The sequence below is a fragment of the Oncorhynchus mykiss genome, chromosome 24, assembly GCF_057628025.1.
Source record: "Oncorhynchus mykiss isolate SJ-2025 chromosome 24, ASM5762802v1, whole genome shotgun sequence".
Lineage (NCBI taxonomy): Eukaryota > Metazoa > Chordata > Actinopteri > Salmoniformes > Salmonidae > Oncorhynchus > Oncorhynchus mykiss.
Genome location: NC_143045.1, coordinates 10,670,817 through 10,684,659, shown reverse-complemented (window position 1 = coordinate 10,684,659; position 13,843 = coordinate 10,670,817). Strand labels below are relative to the sequence as shown.

The 13,843-nt window shown below is 45.3% G+C and overlaps 2 protein-coding genes across 2 annotated transcripts; one reads left to right on the top strand and one right to left on the bottom strand.

Annotated features, from left to right (window-relative positions):
* Positions 1 to 636: 636 nt before the first annotated feature.
* Positions 637 to 7,609, bottom strand: sars2 (seryl-tRNA synthetase 2, mitochondrial). The gene is made up of 16 exons (XM_021582152.3): positions 7,150 to 7,609; positions 6,791 to 6,886; positions 6,644 to 6,673; positions 6,398 to 6,538; positions 6,144 to 6,198; positions 5,976 to 6,039; positions 4,678 to 4,783; positions 4,318 to 4,365; positions 3,998 to 4,106; positions 3,806 to 3,851; positions 3,601 to 3,688; positions 3,371 to 3,483; positions 1,575 to 1,668; positions 1,327 to 1,419; positions 1,106 to 1,171; positions 637 to 986 (listed from the first exon to the last, which is right to left on the bottom strand). The coding sequence occupies exons 1-16, from the start codon at positions 7,417 to 7,419 to the stop codon at positions 846 to 848; spliced, it is 1,560 nt and encodes a 519-aa protein (XP_021437827.1). The 5' UTR covers positions 7,420 to 7,609; the 3' UTR covers positions 637 to 845.
* Positions 7,610 to 7,618: 9 nt separating this feature from the next.
* LOC110503691 (kelch repeat and BTB domain-containing protein 8) lies at positions 7,619 to 12,903 on the top strand. The gene is made up of 5 exons (XM_021582151.3): positions 7,619 to 8,179; positions 8,516 to 8,669; positions 10,204 to 10,282; positions 10,473 to 10,700; positions 10,869 to 12,903. The coding sequence occupies exons 1-5, from the start codon at positions 8,174 to 8,176 to the stop codon at positions 12,349 to 12,351; spliced, it is 1,950 nt and encodes a 649-aa protein (XP_021437826.1). The 5' UTR covers positions 7,619 to 8,173; the 3' UTR covers positions 12,352 to 12,903.
* The last annotated feature ends 940 nt before the right edge of the window (positions 12,904 to 13,843 follow it).

Here is a 13,843-nt window from a genome sequence, read left to right as displayed (position 1 = left end):
AATTAAGTTGGTAACCAGTTTATAATAGCAATAAGGCACCTTGGGGATTTGTGATATATGGCCAATATACCACGGCTAAGGGCTGTATCCAGGCACTCTGTTTTGCATCATGCATCCTCGGGCCTTATTACTTAATTATAGTAGTGTCTAGCACAATTAATTACACATTTAGAGTTGACATGTAATGTCCATGTAATGCCCAGCCTAATGGGCACAGAATTTTGTCCACTTGTTTTCTGACTTATTGGAAGGGGCGCATTATACCCCTGGGCTTCATTAACAATTCTATTCTAATCTATTTCGCAGAATTAAGGATAGGAACACAGTCATTACAGCACTATTTGGTGTCTCTTCACTCAGTAATTACAGTGTGCTAGTACTTCCAGGCATGAAGGACCCTGTGTTCCCTCTCCTGAATGATAAGCCTCTGACACAGCAAGCACTACACCTATGTGGGACATAAACAGGGGTCCAATGAATAAAACCACCAGATGTGAAATTCTTATTTGCCATAATGTTGTTTTTGAGTATATTTACATATAAAAGCATTTAGATTTGTTAGAGCAGAACTGTGTTCTCTGAAAGTAGCCTACTGTGTGGTTGCAGATCCTGAATTGTTTTAATGATCAACATGAGTTGTGAGAAAATTACATTTCTGTTTAATTTAATACCATTTCATTATTTTGCAGACAAACAGGACAGTTTATGATAGTGTCATTGTGACACACATTCACAAACAGTATGGCATTAATATATTTACATGGCAGAGCAACACAGAATAAGTAAACATGCAGATGGAAAAGGCTTCAGTTGTTCTCTTGATGTAAGTGTGTTGGTGCATGATGTCATCTGGGCTTTGGGACAGGGCGGGGCATGCGATTGGGCTGGTTTGGTCCGATGTATTTCAAAGGAATGTATTTGGGCTTTTCAATCACCTCCAACCCCAGGAAGGGCTGCAAGGCAGGAGGCACTAACACTGTCCCTTCCTGAAAATGGACATGTGAGTGAGATATAGAAAGTAGCATGTTATCAGAGACACTTATTTTCATGGTGGGTGAATGTATTCATCAATAGTATTGGGAATACAGTCGGTGTTCTCTCTTACCTTGGTCTGATGAGTCTCCAGTATAGCAATGATAGTACGGGGAATAGCACACGCTGTGGCATTCACCTAGAGCAGAACACAAATAATTAAGACATTTTCTAATAATTTTTTTTGAAAACACTTAGAAAATGGTTATTCTGTTCTTGTAGAATCTATTACATTTAGTGCATCAGAAATACTGAATCTCACACCATAAATTATATCCCCCTTCCTGGTCTCACCGTATGAGCATAATGTAGGCTACCATCCTCCCCCTCATATAGGATATTGAGGCGTCTGCTTTGGTAGTCTGTACAGTTAGACCCGCTGGAGATCTAAGGCAAGCCAATGGAGAAACAAAAACATCAAGCCTGGATAACAAAACTGACCCCAATGCTCTGACAGAGCAATAATGGGAAATTATTTTCAAACAAAAACAATATTCATCCAGGACATGATTAACCAATCATAGTAGTGCCAGCAATCCCACCTCGCCATAGCTGTCCCTCCCTGGCATCCAGGCCTCAATGTCGTACTTCCTGTGTGCTGGGCGACCTAGCTCCTGGGTGGGCATGTCCAGTACTCTACAGGTAGAGAGAACGCAGCGGTTACAGGAACACTCTGCTAGGGGTTTAAATGAGTAAAATCAATAGGGTGTATTTGCACAAATAATATATTTATATGTAAATATATGACTATGGTGTGTACAAATGGCAAAATACACTGTAGTGTATGACTCAAAGCACAAGCTGTGCATCTATCCAGCCAGATTGAGTGTATGAGTCTTCATCGACCTGGCCAAGGCTTTCGACTCTGTCAATCACCATATTCTTATCGGCAGACTCAGTAACCTCGGTTTTTCTAATGACTGCCTTGCCTGGATCACCAACTACTTTGCAGACAGAGTTCAGTGAGTCAAATCGGAGGGCACGCTGTCCGGTCCTCTGGCAGTCTCTATGGGGGTGCCACAGGGTTCAATTCTCGGGCCGACTCTTTTCTCTGAATATATCAATGATGTTGCTCTTGCTGCGGGCGATTCCCTGATCCACCTCTACACAGACGACACCATTCTGTATACTTCCGGCCCGTCCTTGGACACTGCTATCTAACCTCCAAACGAGCTTCAATGCCATACAACACTCCTTCCGTGGCCTCCAACTGCTCTTAAACGCTAGTAAAACCAAATGCATGCTTTTCAACCGTTCGCTGCCTGCACCCGCACGCCCGACTAGCATCACCACCCTGGATGGTTCCTACCTAGAATATGTGGACATCTATAAGTACCTAGGTGTCTGGCTAGACTGTAAACTCTCCTTCCAGACTCATATCAAACATCTCCAATCTAAAATCAAATCTAGAGTCGGCTTTCTATTCCGCAACAAAGCCTCCTTCACTCACGCCGCCCTAGTAAAACTGACTATCCTACCGATCCTCGACTTCGGTGATGTCATCTACAAAATAGCTTCCAATACTCTACTCAGCAAACTGGATGCAGTTTATCACAGTGCCATTCGTTTTGTTACTAAAGCACCTTATACCTACCACCCACCACTGCGACCTGTATGCTCTAGTCGGCTGGCCCTCGCTACATATTCGTCGCCAGACCCACTGGCTCCAGGTCATCTACAAGTCCATGCTAGGTAAAGCTCTGCCTTATCTCAGTTCACTGGTCACGATGGCAACACCCACCCGTAGCACGCGCTCCAGCAGGTGTATCTCACTGATCATCCCTAAAGCCAACACCTCATTTGGCCGCCTTTCGTTCCAGTTCTCTGCTGCCTGTGACTGGAACGAATTACAAAAATCGCTGAAGTTGGAGACTTTTATCTCCCTCACCAACTTCAAACATCTGCTATCTGAGCAGCTAACTGATCGCTGCAGCTGTACATAGTCTATCAGTAAATAGCCCACCCAATTGTACCTACCTCATCCCCATACTGTTTATATTTATTTACTTTTCTGCTCTTTTGCACACCAATATCTCTACCTGTACATGACCATCTGATCATTTATCACTCCAGTGTTAATCTGCAAAATTGTAATTATTCGCCTACCTCCTCATGCCGTTTGCACACAATGTATATAGACTCTCTTTTTTTTTCCTACTGTGTTATTGACTTGTTAATTGTTTACTCCTTGTGTAACTCTGTGTTGTCTGTTCACACTGCTATGCTTTATCTTGGCCAGGTCGCAGTTGCAAATGAGAACTTGTTCTCAACTAGCCTACCTGGTTAAATAAAGGTGGGAAAAAAAAAAGAAAAAAGAGAGAGTCAGATGAGCACTGACCTATAGTGGAGCTCCAGGGAGGAGAATATCTCCTTCTGCAGGGACAGGAACTCCTCCAGCATCTGAGAGCTCTCCTCCCCAGTCTCATCTGCAGTCACACCAAACATCTCCACCTGGACAGACACACGAGCAGAGGATGAGAACAGAAGGGTTCTTTAACACCATGCATCAAATATGGCGGACAATTGGTCCTTGGTTGATTCTAAAGATTTGCCTTTGTTTCCTGTTACCTTGTTGAAGTGATGTACTCTGTAAAGGCCCCAAGTCTCTCTGCCTGTGTCCGTCTCAGCCCTGTAACATGTGCTACTGCACACAGACCTACAATGGAAAAACCAGTCCATTCAGCTCTAATAAAAACACATAGGAGGTACATGTATATGTTACACTAGGTTGTCAGAAAACCAAACGTACAGTATTACAAATAATGTGCCTCACCTGACAGGAAGGTCCTTCCAGTTAACAGCATGGTCCATAAAATAACCTAGAAGAGAAAAACGACACTTTCTGGTTACAGCAACGACACACTAGTACATCACTACTAATCATTAAGGTTTTTCCATTCTCACCCACACAGATGACCGTACCCCACGACCTCCCCATCACAGCCTAACTCATACATGGCCTCACCTGCTATGCCCACCTCCCCTGTGCCAGCCAGGTTGAGGTCAGGGAAGCAGGCGGGGTCCAGAGAGTACACCTGAGACCTGTGGGCATGGGGCTGCATTCCACAACCCTCCTGTATGTATGAGAGAGGGAGACAGAGATAGGGTGGGAGTGTCTCCGGAGAAAGAAAGAGAGAACGTGTCAGTTTGGAGAAATGTTACTTGTGAAAACTGGGTACACACATCGCACCTTAATCTCAGAATGCTTTACTCTCTTTTTCCAGTTTGAATATTGTTATGCATTCATGTCTGCAGTGTAAATGAAGGATAGAGTCAGATACTCACAAATACAGCCCCCTTCAGCATGTCTGGCACAACCATAGGTATAAACCCCTGAGATGAAAAAAAAACTGATTTGCTTTCAAAGTAGGGAGACATGTATTTATTCATTACTGCTACAGTTGTTATAATATATAGGGTGCTATTTCTATTGTTTTTTTTAATCATTTTCATTATTTTATTTAACTTAGTCCTGCATTTTGGAGCTCCGAAACCTAAGATTTTCATTGTACCCTGCAATCACACCTGCTACCTTGTACATGTGACTTTTAAACACTCAGAATCTGAAATGATAATCACACATTTTGCAGATATATCAATCTATTCTCCCTGATAACACAGTCAAACAAAGGGTATCTTACACACCCGCTGCTGCAGTGTTTCCAGGGCAAAGTTCTGTAGAGCAGACTGGAGTCTGGCCCCCACTCCCCTTAGATAGTATGACCTATGACCTGAGACATGGGCAAGACGCCTGCAGAGAGAAGATAGGAGTAAACCACATGATTTAAGCTTTATTTAACTAGGCAAGTCAGTTAGGAAAAAATTCTTATTTATGATGACGGCCTACCGGGGAACAGTGGGTTAACTGACTTGTTCAAGGGCAGAACAAAATATTTTCACATTGTCAACTTGGGGATTCGATCCAGCAAACTTTACAGTTACTGGCTCAACGTTCTAACCACTAGGAATATTTTAGATGACTGAAGTTCATATTTAATTTAGACAATGTTATGCATATTTGGAGTTTCTGTACACATGATTTCCAGTCTTCTATTTGTTACACTGAAGGTGCAGGTTTATGGTCACTAAGCTTGAAGCAGAATGTTTTGAATGACTTGATATTGATTGATGACACTAGACTGGAGATACAAGGACCGAGGACGCTGATTATTATTGTACTCTGTGAAACAGTGTGATTCTGTAGCAGCTGACAAAGTCACTGCCTTTTGTTTTGACCTCCTAAAAGCCTCTCAGGCTGGTGTTTACAGAACAGCTGTCTGCTGATTAGGATTTAAGGACCTTCTCAGTGCAGGCAAGTTAGACATTTCCTTTGCTTCTGTGCTGGAGGTGTCTCCCTGATTTTTTTATCGACTTTACCAACAACTGCTCTCCTTTATGTTCACCTGGAAATTACAGAGGGTGAGAGTTGGTAATTAAGTTTTAAATATTTATATAAAGATAAGACATTAATCTCAAGGGGAAATTAGAACAAAAGATTGTTCATCTGAAAATCTAGCAAAGACCCTGGCCATTTGCTGTAGGAAAAAAAAGATTCCAGACAAAGAAACAACTCATACAATATTAAGCACCCATTTACTATTGACAAGCCCCAGGCTACATATTGTTAACAACAATACCAGAGGATAATGCTGGAGAGCCCCTGTTGTTTGGCTGCACTGTTGATGAGGTTCAGTTATGTGTTTACCGGTAGGCCTTTGCCAAAAATACTGGGACTGGAGGATCAACTGATCAAAATGAGAGAGATAGTATTGAGGAACAACGAGAGAGAGAGAGAAGAAATTTTGATATAAAAGAGAAAAAAAAGACGATAAACAGTGAGGAGAGAGAGTAAGCAGAGTGACATGAAGAGACAGAGGGGTATGGAGAGAGAGACAGGAGGAAGAGAGAACAATAGCCAGAGAGCAGACCAGTGTGTGTCTAACCTCTGTCTGATAAGACCAAGCTCCTCCCCGATCTCTAGGTGTCCTCTGGGTTTGAAGTCAAACTCTGATGAAAAAGGTCAGAGATAACTGCATATCAAATACTGCCCTACTTTGTACGTCGATGAGATCATGAGGAGAGCATGTAATTGTATTGTTCCGCCTCCTCACCTGGCTTCTGTCCAACCAGCTCCACCACTCTCGCTTGGCTCTCATCTCCAATTGGCTGAAAGAGGGAGATGGGGGGGTGAAAATTAAATTAGTTCCAAACTATAGATTTTTTCAGATATGCAAAAAAATGTCTTCCAATAGTTGAAAGACTGTCTCTATGCATAGGTCTCTCTCAGAATGATTCTCTAACAACATACATTTGCCTCACACCTGTGTGTGTGTGTGTGTGTGTGTGTGTGTGTGTGTGTACTCACCACATCGGGGTGTGTGGTGTTGGGCAGCCTCAGGGCTCGGCCATAGTGCTCCTCCTCCAGCTCACTCTCTCTGGGGTAAAGCTGGCTCAGCCGATGACGGATCTCCCGACCCTCCTTCGTAGCCTCCTTGAACTCAGGAATCTGAACAAAATAAGGGGCTACTTACTCCAAAAGGGTATTATTTCTGTTCAGCCTTGATGTTAAGTGCAAATACCATAAGGCCACAGCAGGCAAGGCAGAACTTACATTAGCTAGGGATTTCTTGTCATTCTGATCCTGTGAAGAGAAGGGAAATGTTTATCACAATAATTCCACAAAATAATATCTCATCATAACATGAAAAAAATGTTTTGAAGCACAGGTATTGGTATCATTGGCAACATATCAACTGACCACAAGAGCCCGAACTCTATGGCTGATCACTTTCTTCTGCTTCTCCAGATGTGAGATTTCCTTTCGGACTGCTTCAAGTTGCTGCCAAACATACACCTGCAGCACACACTTACATCAGAAACACCCCCCTAAAATAGGCCTATAGAGATCAGGCAATGTGCTTGATACTAATGCAGTAGGCTACACCGCATGCATGTACTTCAAAGCAAATGACACACAGTATATGAAAGCACAGAGGCAATCTCTCAAATACACATTAATGACTTGAGGGTCAAGAGAGCATGCAAATTGCATGTAACTAGGCTACATCTACAGTATTCAACATGGTGTGGTGAGATGGGATATACAGAAAAGCTTACGATCTCCCTGACATCTGCTCCCCGTAGGTCCCCTTTCCGAGTCTCCACATTGGCAATGACTTTGTCAGTCTCCTCGCACACAAGTCGCATGTCCAAGTCTGGCTTGTCACTGTAGCCCTCGCGGACATGTTCGTACAGACTACTTCGCACCTCATGTGTGGAGCGGCTGTGGGTAAACACTTTTGTCCCCTGCCTTTTAAAGTGTCTTGAAACAGGTTTTAAGACATTCAATGTGCCAACCCGAACAACCATGCCAATGCAAGTCGCCATGTTTCAATGCGGAAGTAGGTTGGTACATAAGGCGGAACCAAATAAGACAACCAATTAATAAAACATATTTTTATTTGTAACAAATGTAATGTACTGACTGTGTGTTTATAAAGTCGAAAAACAAAATATATCTTACATTTGCTTTAGTTATAAAAGAAGGAACACGAGCGAGTTCAAAACTAAACGTCACATCCGTGCACTGGTTCAAAGGCTAGCCAATGAGACTAGCGAAACCATTGCATTGCGGTAATGCGGTTCAGAGAGGGAGACAAGTGAATTGTGCGGCCGACAACAGTCAGGCAGGTCTCTGGGGCAATAAAAACAGTATTTTATGTTCGTTTTACATCCGTAATGTGTTTGAGATGTTTGTGTTTTATGCCATGATTGACTAATTCCTCTGATAAGACAGAAAGGGGTGCTTTGGCGGATGATCTTTAGAGAGCTGCATTCAGCAGTTGCTAACAAACGTTAGCTAGCCGCCGCCGGGCGGTCTGTTGTTATAGTCTGCATGGTGGTTCTGAGAACCATGAGCCGTGCTGCACCCCACACTGGAGGCCGTACTCACTCAAACCAGGACAGGCAAGGCGGATCGGAGGGTGGGACACACGGATGTCAACTGTCAGCTTCCCTTTTTGACTGACTACAGACAATCGGGCCCAAAGGAGAAGCTACTAACAGTAACTGTCTGGCCCCTGGTGACATCCACACAATCAGAGCCCAGGACAGGACCACCAAGTAGGGTAGTCTCCCCTTAATGAAGGTAACGTCAACAACATTGTTGTCATTTTGTGTCACTTCCTGAATGTACCCTGTTGATTTTCCCAATAAGAGAGAGGATTAGGGAATGGTACCTTAGAGCTTTGCAAGACACTCATTCAGCCTTTAGCTCAGAGTTAGATATGATTCATTAAGTGCTTTGAAGTTGATCTTGACCGTGACCCTCTAATTACTCATAGATAGATTACCTATATCTATATACATCAAATTGTAATTATAATTGGCCACCATCTTGTGTATTTGGCTCCTTGACATAAATGTTGTTGTTAAAGGTTCCTGATATTCCTGTTTATCTATGTCAACTCTTGACTATTTCCAGATGAGTGCAGTCCGTGGAGGAACAATCACCTGGCGGCCACAGCCCTGGCAGGACGGTGACAGTGGGGGAGGGGAGCCCCTTTCGGACAGTGACTCTGAAGAAGAGGACTTTCCCGACGACAGCACCACTCCTTTAGGAGACTACGTCACACATGGTATGGTAGAATGGGAACGTCCAAATGATTGCATCAGTCATGTTACTCAGAGAGCTCATCGTGTGTGTGTGTGTGTGTGTGTGTGTGTGTGTGTGTGTGTGTGTGTGTGTGTGTGTGTGTGTGTGTGTGTGTGTGTGTGTGTGTGTGAGTGAGTGTGTGAAGAGTTTTGACACATCTACTCATTCAAAGGTTTGTCTTTATTTTTACTATTTTATACATTGTAGAATAATAGTGAAGACATCAACAATATGAAATAAAACACATGGAATCATGTAGTAACCAAAAAAGTGTTAAACAAATCTATATATAGGAGATTCTTCAAAGTAGCCACCTTGATGACAGCTTTGCACACTCTTGGCATTCTCTCAACCAGCTTCATGAGGAATGCTTTTCCAACAGTCTTGAAGGAGTTCCCACATATGCTGAGCACTTGTTGGCTGCTTTTCCTTCACTATGTGGTCCAACTCATCCCAAACCATCTCAATAGGGTTGCGGTCGGGCGATTGTGGAGGCCAGGTCATCTGATGCAGCACCATCACTCTCCTTGGTCAAAAAGCCCTTACACAGCCTGGGTGTGTTTTGGGTCATTGTCCTTTTGAAAAACAAATGATAGTCCCACTAAGTGCCTACCAGGTTGGGATGGCGTATCGCTGCAGAATGCTGTGGTAGCCATACTGGTTAAGTGTGTCTTGAATTCTAAATAAATCACAGTGTCACCAGCAAAGCACCCCCACATCATCAGACCACCTGCTCCATGCTTCACGGTGGGAACCACACATGCGGATATCATCCGTTCACCTACACTGCGTCTCACAAAGACATGGCGGTTGAAACCAAAAATCTCAAATTTGGACTTATCAGACCAAAGGACAGATTTCCACCGGTCTAATGTCCATTGCTCGTGTTTCTTGGACCAAGCAAATCTCTTCTTCTTATTGGTGTCCTTTAAGTAGTGATTTCTTTGCAACAATTCGACCATGAAGGCCTGATTCACGTAGTCTCCTCTGAACAGTTGACATTGAAATGTGTATGTTACTTGAACTCTGTGAAGCATTTATTTTGACTGCAATCTGAGGTGCAATTAATTGTAATTTATTTATCCTCTGCAGCAGAGGTAACTCTGGGTCTTCCTTTCCTGTGGCGGTCCTCATGAGAGCCAGTTTTATCATAGCGCTTGATGGGTTTTTGCGACTGCACTTTAAAAGTTCTTGAAATTTTCCATATTGACTGACCTTCATGTCTTAAATTAATGATGGACTGTCGTTTCTCTTAGCTTATTTGAGCTGTTGAGAGAATGCCAAGAGTGTGCAAAGCTGTCATCAAGGCAAAGGGTGCTACTTTGAAGAATCGGAAATATGTTTTGATTGGTTTAACCCTTTTTTGGTCACTACATGATGTGTTATTTCATAGTTTTGATGTCTTCACTATTATTGTAGAAATAATGGAAAAACCCTTGAATGAGTAAGTGTGTCTAAACTTTTGCCTGGTACTGTACGTCTCATTTGCCTCACTTTTTACTTATTCTCTCCCTCAGGGTTGAAGCAGCTATTGGATGCTCAGCAGCTGTGTGATGTCACTCTGTTAGTGGAGGGGAAGAGGTTTATGTGTCACAGGTGGGATCAAAGACTTTCTCTCAATTCTAGTGTACTAGATCCAGACAGTGCATGTTGCTACACACAAAGGAATATGTTACACACACTTGGATGCCTACTGCTGTTTCAGTACTCTAGTCTCCTGCAGTTCATTGTAGTCATACCCTATCTCACCCTATGTGAATGACGTCATGCTTCTACCTCTCTTCAGAGTCCTCTTGGCAGCGGTCAGCCCGTATTTCCGTGCAATGTTCACTAGCCCCTTGGTGGAGTCCCGCCTCACTGAGATCCGATTGGAGGAGGTGACGCCGTCAGTCATGGAGACTGTCATCCAGTTTGTCTACACTGGGGAGGCGGGGCTCTGCCTGGACACGGCCGAGGACCTGTTTGTGGCGGCCAATCGGCTTCAAGTGATGCCCCTGCAGGACCTGTGCTCCAGGTAACTATATGCTGCCTGATATAGATGCGTTGTATTTTCCCCGGTCCAGAATGCTGCTCATACTCCTAAGCTTATGCAGTTCAGTAACTGCCACAGAGTTTTGATAGCATTTAAAAAATATATATATTTTGTCTGGTTTTCCATCCTCAAATATCTGTGTGTCCGTAGGTTCCTGTTTGAACACCTGTCTGTAGACAACTGCCTGGGCATGTACTCTCTGGCCCGCTCCCACCACGACCAGCTGCTCCTGAGGGCCTCTCTGAGGCTGGTGGCCCAGCACTTCCCACGCGTGGCCCGCCAGAAGGACTTCCTGCTGCTGGACCCAGGTACCCTGGGAAGCCTGCTGGGCTCTGACCGCCTGGGCATAGACTCTGAGGCAGAGGTGTACGACGCGGCGCGCCGCTGGGCCGAGCACCAGCCCCTGGACCGTTACAGCCACATGCCGGCCCTGCTCCACCACCTCCGCCCTGGCCTGCTGTCCCTGGAGGAGAGCCAGCGGCTGAGCCAGGAGCTGGGACCTGCAGCAGCCGGGGAGGGCCTGGGGGGCCCGCTGAGGCCCCGGGAAGGCATGTTCGAGAAGAAGATAGTGTGTGTGGACCTAAAGCCACGGGAGGACGAGTCGCTGAACGAGAGGGACTTCACGGTGGACTGCTTCGACCCACGCACAGGAAAATGGGAGAAGCTGGCTGCCCTGGGCTCTTTGCTGTGCCCAGGTTGCACGGCCATTGGGGGGCGGCTGTTCGTAGCGGGGGGCATACTGCGGGGGGGCACGGTGTCCACGGAGGTCCATGAGTATGACTCTGTGTTGGATCGCTGGCAGGAGCGGTCGCCCATGGTGCAGCCCCGGGCCATGCTGGGTCTGCTGGGCTGTGGGGAGTCACTCTACGCCCTGGGGGGCTGCAACAGAGGAGCCATGCTGGACTCATGTGAGATCCTGGACCTGGCCTCTCTCCAGTGGGGCCCTGGGCCCCGTCTGCCCCTGCCACTGCGCTCCTTTGCCTGTGCCGCCTTGCGCGGCCGCATCTACCTGCTGGGCGGCACCACGCTGGAGCAGAACCGGGCGGTGGTGCACGCTGGCGTGCTCATCTACCACACCCTGACTGACTCATGGACCCGCGTGGGACTGGACTCTGGCGCCACCTGCCTGGCCGGAGGGGTGGCAGTGCGGGGAGGGGTCTGTGCCATTGGAGGCTACATGAGGGACGCCACAAAGTTTATAGATGGAAACTACACCCATCTGGAACCTCTGGAAGCCACGGGGCGGGTGCTGTTCTTCAGGGAGGGCCGGGGCACAGGGGTGGAAAGGGAGGTGACAGGGGCGGTGGTGTCTGAGAGGGGTGGGGGTGGGGGGAGTGACCGAGCCCCCAGTCCGGTGGTTTTCCCGGGGTTGCCCAGGCGGATTGCTGCCGGGGGCGTGGCCAGGTGGAAACGCAGGATATACGTGCTGGGCGGGGAGAACGGCTCCCGTTTCTATGACAGTGTGTACTGTTGGAAGCCTGGCTGGCGCAGCTGGGTCCAGAGACGGGAGAAACTACCCGGAGACACGGGGGGAGTCAGCCAGTTCGGCTGTACCACCCTCAAGTTCCCCAAGAAACACATCCTGTCCCGGCTGAGACTGGCTAGGGAGGACCGCAATCCTGATGATGACTAGCCACAGCCGGATGAATGAGTTGTGGCTAAGACCAGCATTCATGGGGTTTCAGTAATGAAATGTTATCAACTTTTTACACTTGAGAAAGTGGGGGGGGGAAGGGGACTCGCATCTGAATGTAACCACCGAATGCCACAACAACACTAAAGTTCTAATCAAAAATGATTTGAATGCATTTAAATGGTCTGAAACTTGTCTGCCTGTTGAACACACATCCTCAGCCTTTGCCACCTTCTATAGGAATTTAACGACTGCATAGGGCTATGTTTTGGATGACTGGCTGCGAATGTTTATTGAATTGTTTTATTTCTGCCTTTTCTATTCCAGACATTCTGAAATTCACTAAAGCATCCCATGTATGTAACTTTAGTCTTTCACTTTTCAATGATTCCAGGGCCATGTTCATTAGGCACGAAACGGAAGAAAATGAACTGAAACAGGGAAGGACTACCTACCAGGACTTGTCCAATAACCTAAACATTTATTTTCCATTGCAACATGTTTTGTAATGTTTTTTGATTTAATGCTCTAATAAACATGACCTAGATTTCAGTCACTTGTTATTTTTGGTCAGTTTCTCTTCATCGCTATTCACCCTAACACTTATCCTCCTCCAATCAGATATAGTGTTATCATCAGAGGGGATAACGTTATTGCCCCCAAGTCGCCAAATTCTGTTTTATTTAATTTTCAGATGCATGGGTTACTTACCGCAAGAGCATGCAGATCTGCCAGAATACCTGACACCTAAATATTTGTTTTATTTTAGTTGAACACGCCCCTTTGCTCTATAGAGCTGTGTGAAGATATTTGGAGTTTAAATGTGTATGTGTGTTGGGGTGTGAATGTTGGATTATGGAATGTAACAACAGGGGAGTCGTCTCTTCCCCCCCCCCCCTTAAGAGAAACGTCACCTGACTGATGTAATCTGATGTTTTTGAACTGAAAGTCAAATTGATAATTTGATGACAGTTATGCTATCAAATGATTAAAGGAATATTTGCTTAAGAGTTTTGGGATTATTCTCCTGTTTTACAATTTTCCTCTGGGCTACGACAACAGGTCCTTCTGTCATTTTGCGTATGTTACTAAAAGCGAAGAAATCATTAACCAGATGGGTGGGGGTGAAACCATTGGTCAGAGACCGACAGGACAGCGGATGTGGTCTTTGTTTGTGCTTTAGGCATATTTTGGGTCACGGTAAACCAAATGTTAACACCTGTAACATTCATTTAATTAAGTTACCAATAGAATTTGCACACGGAAGAGAAAATCAAGTTTGTTTGACATGCTACGATAGATTGAACTGAACTAATGGGGTTTATTTTACTAGAACTGAACCGTGTGTGTACTGTAAGTGAACATTGAAGAGGCTAGGCGTTTATTATTACTGTCATTAATAAACCTCTGAATCAGCCTCTTTTCTGGCGACCAAAAGGTCTTATTGACCAACCACCGACCATTCTCTCCTTCACCTGGCCTTTCTCTCCTT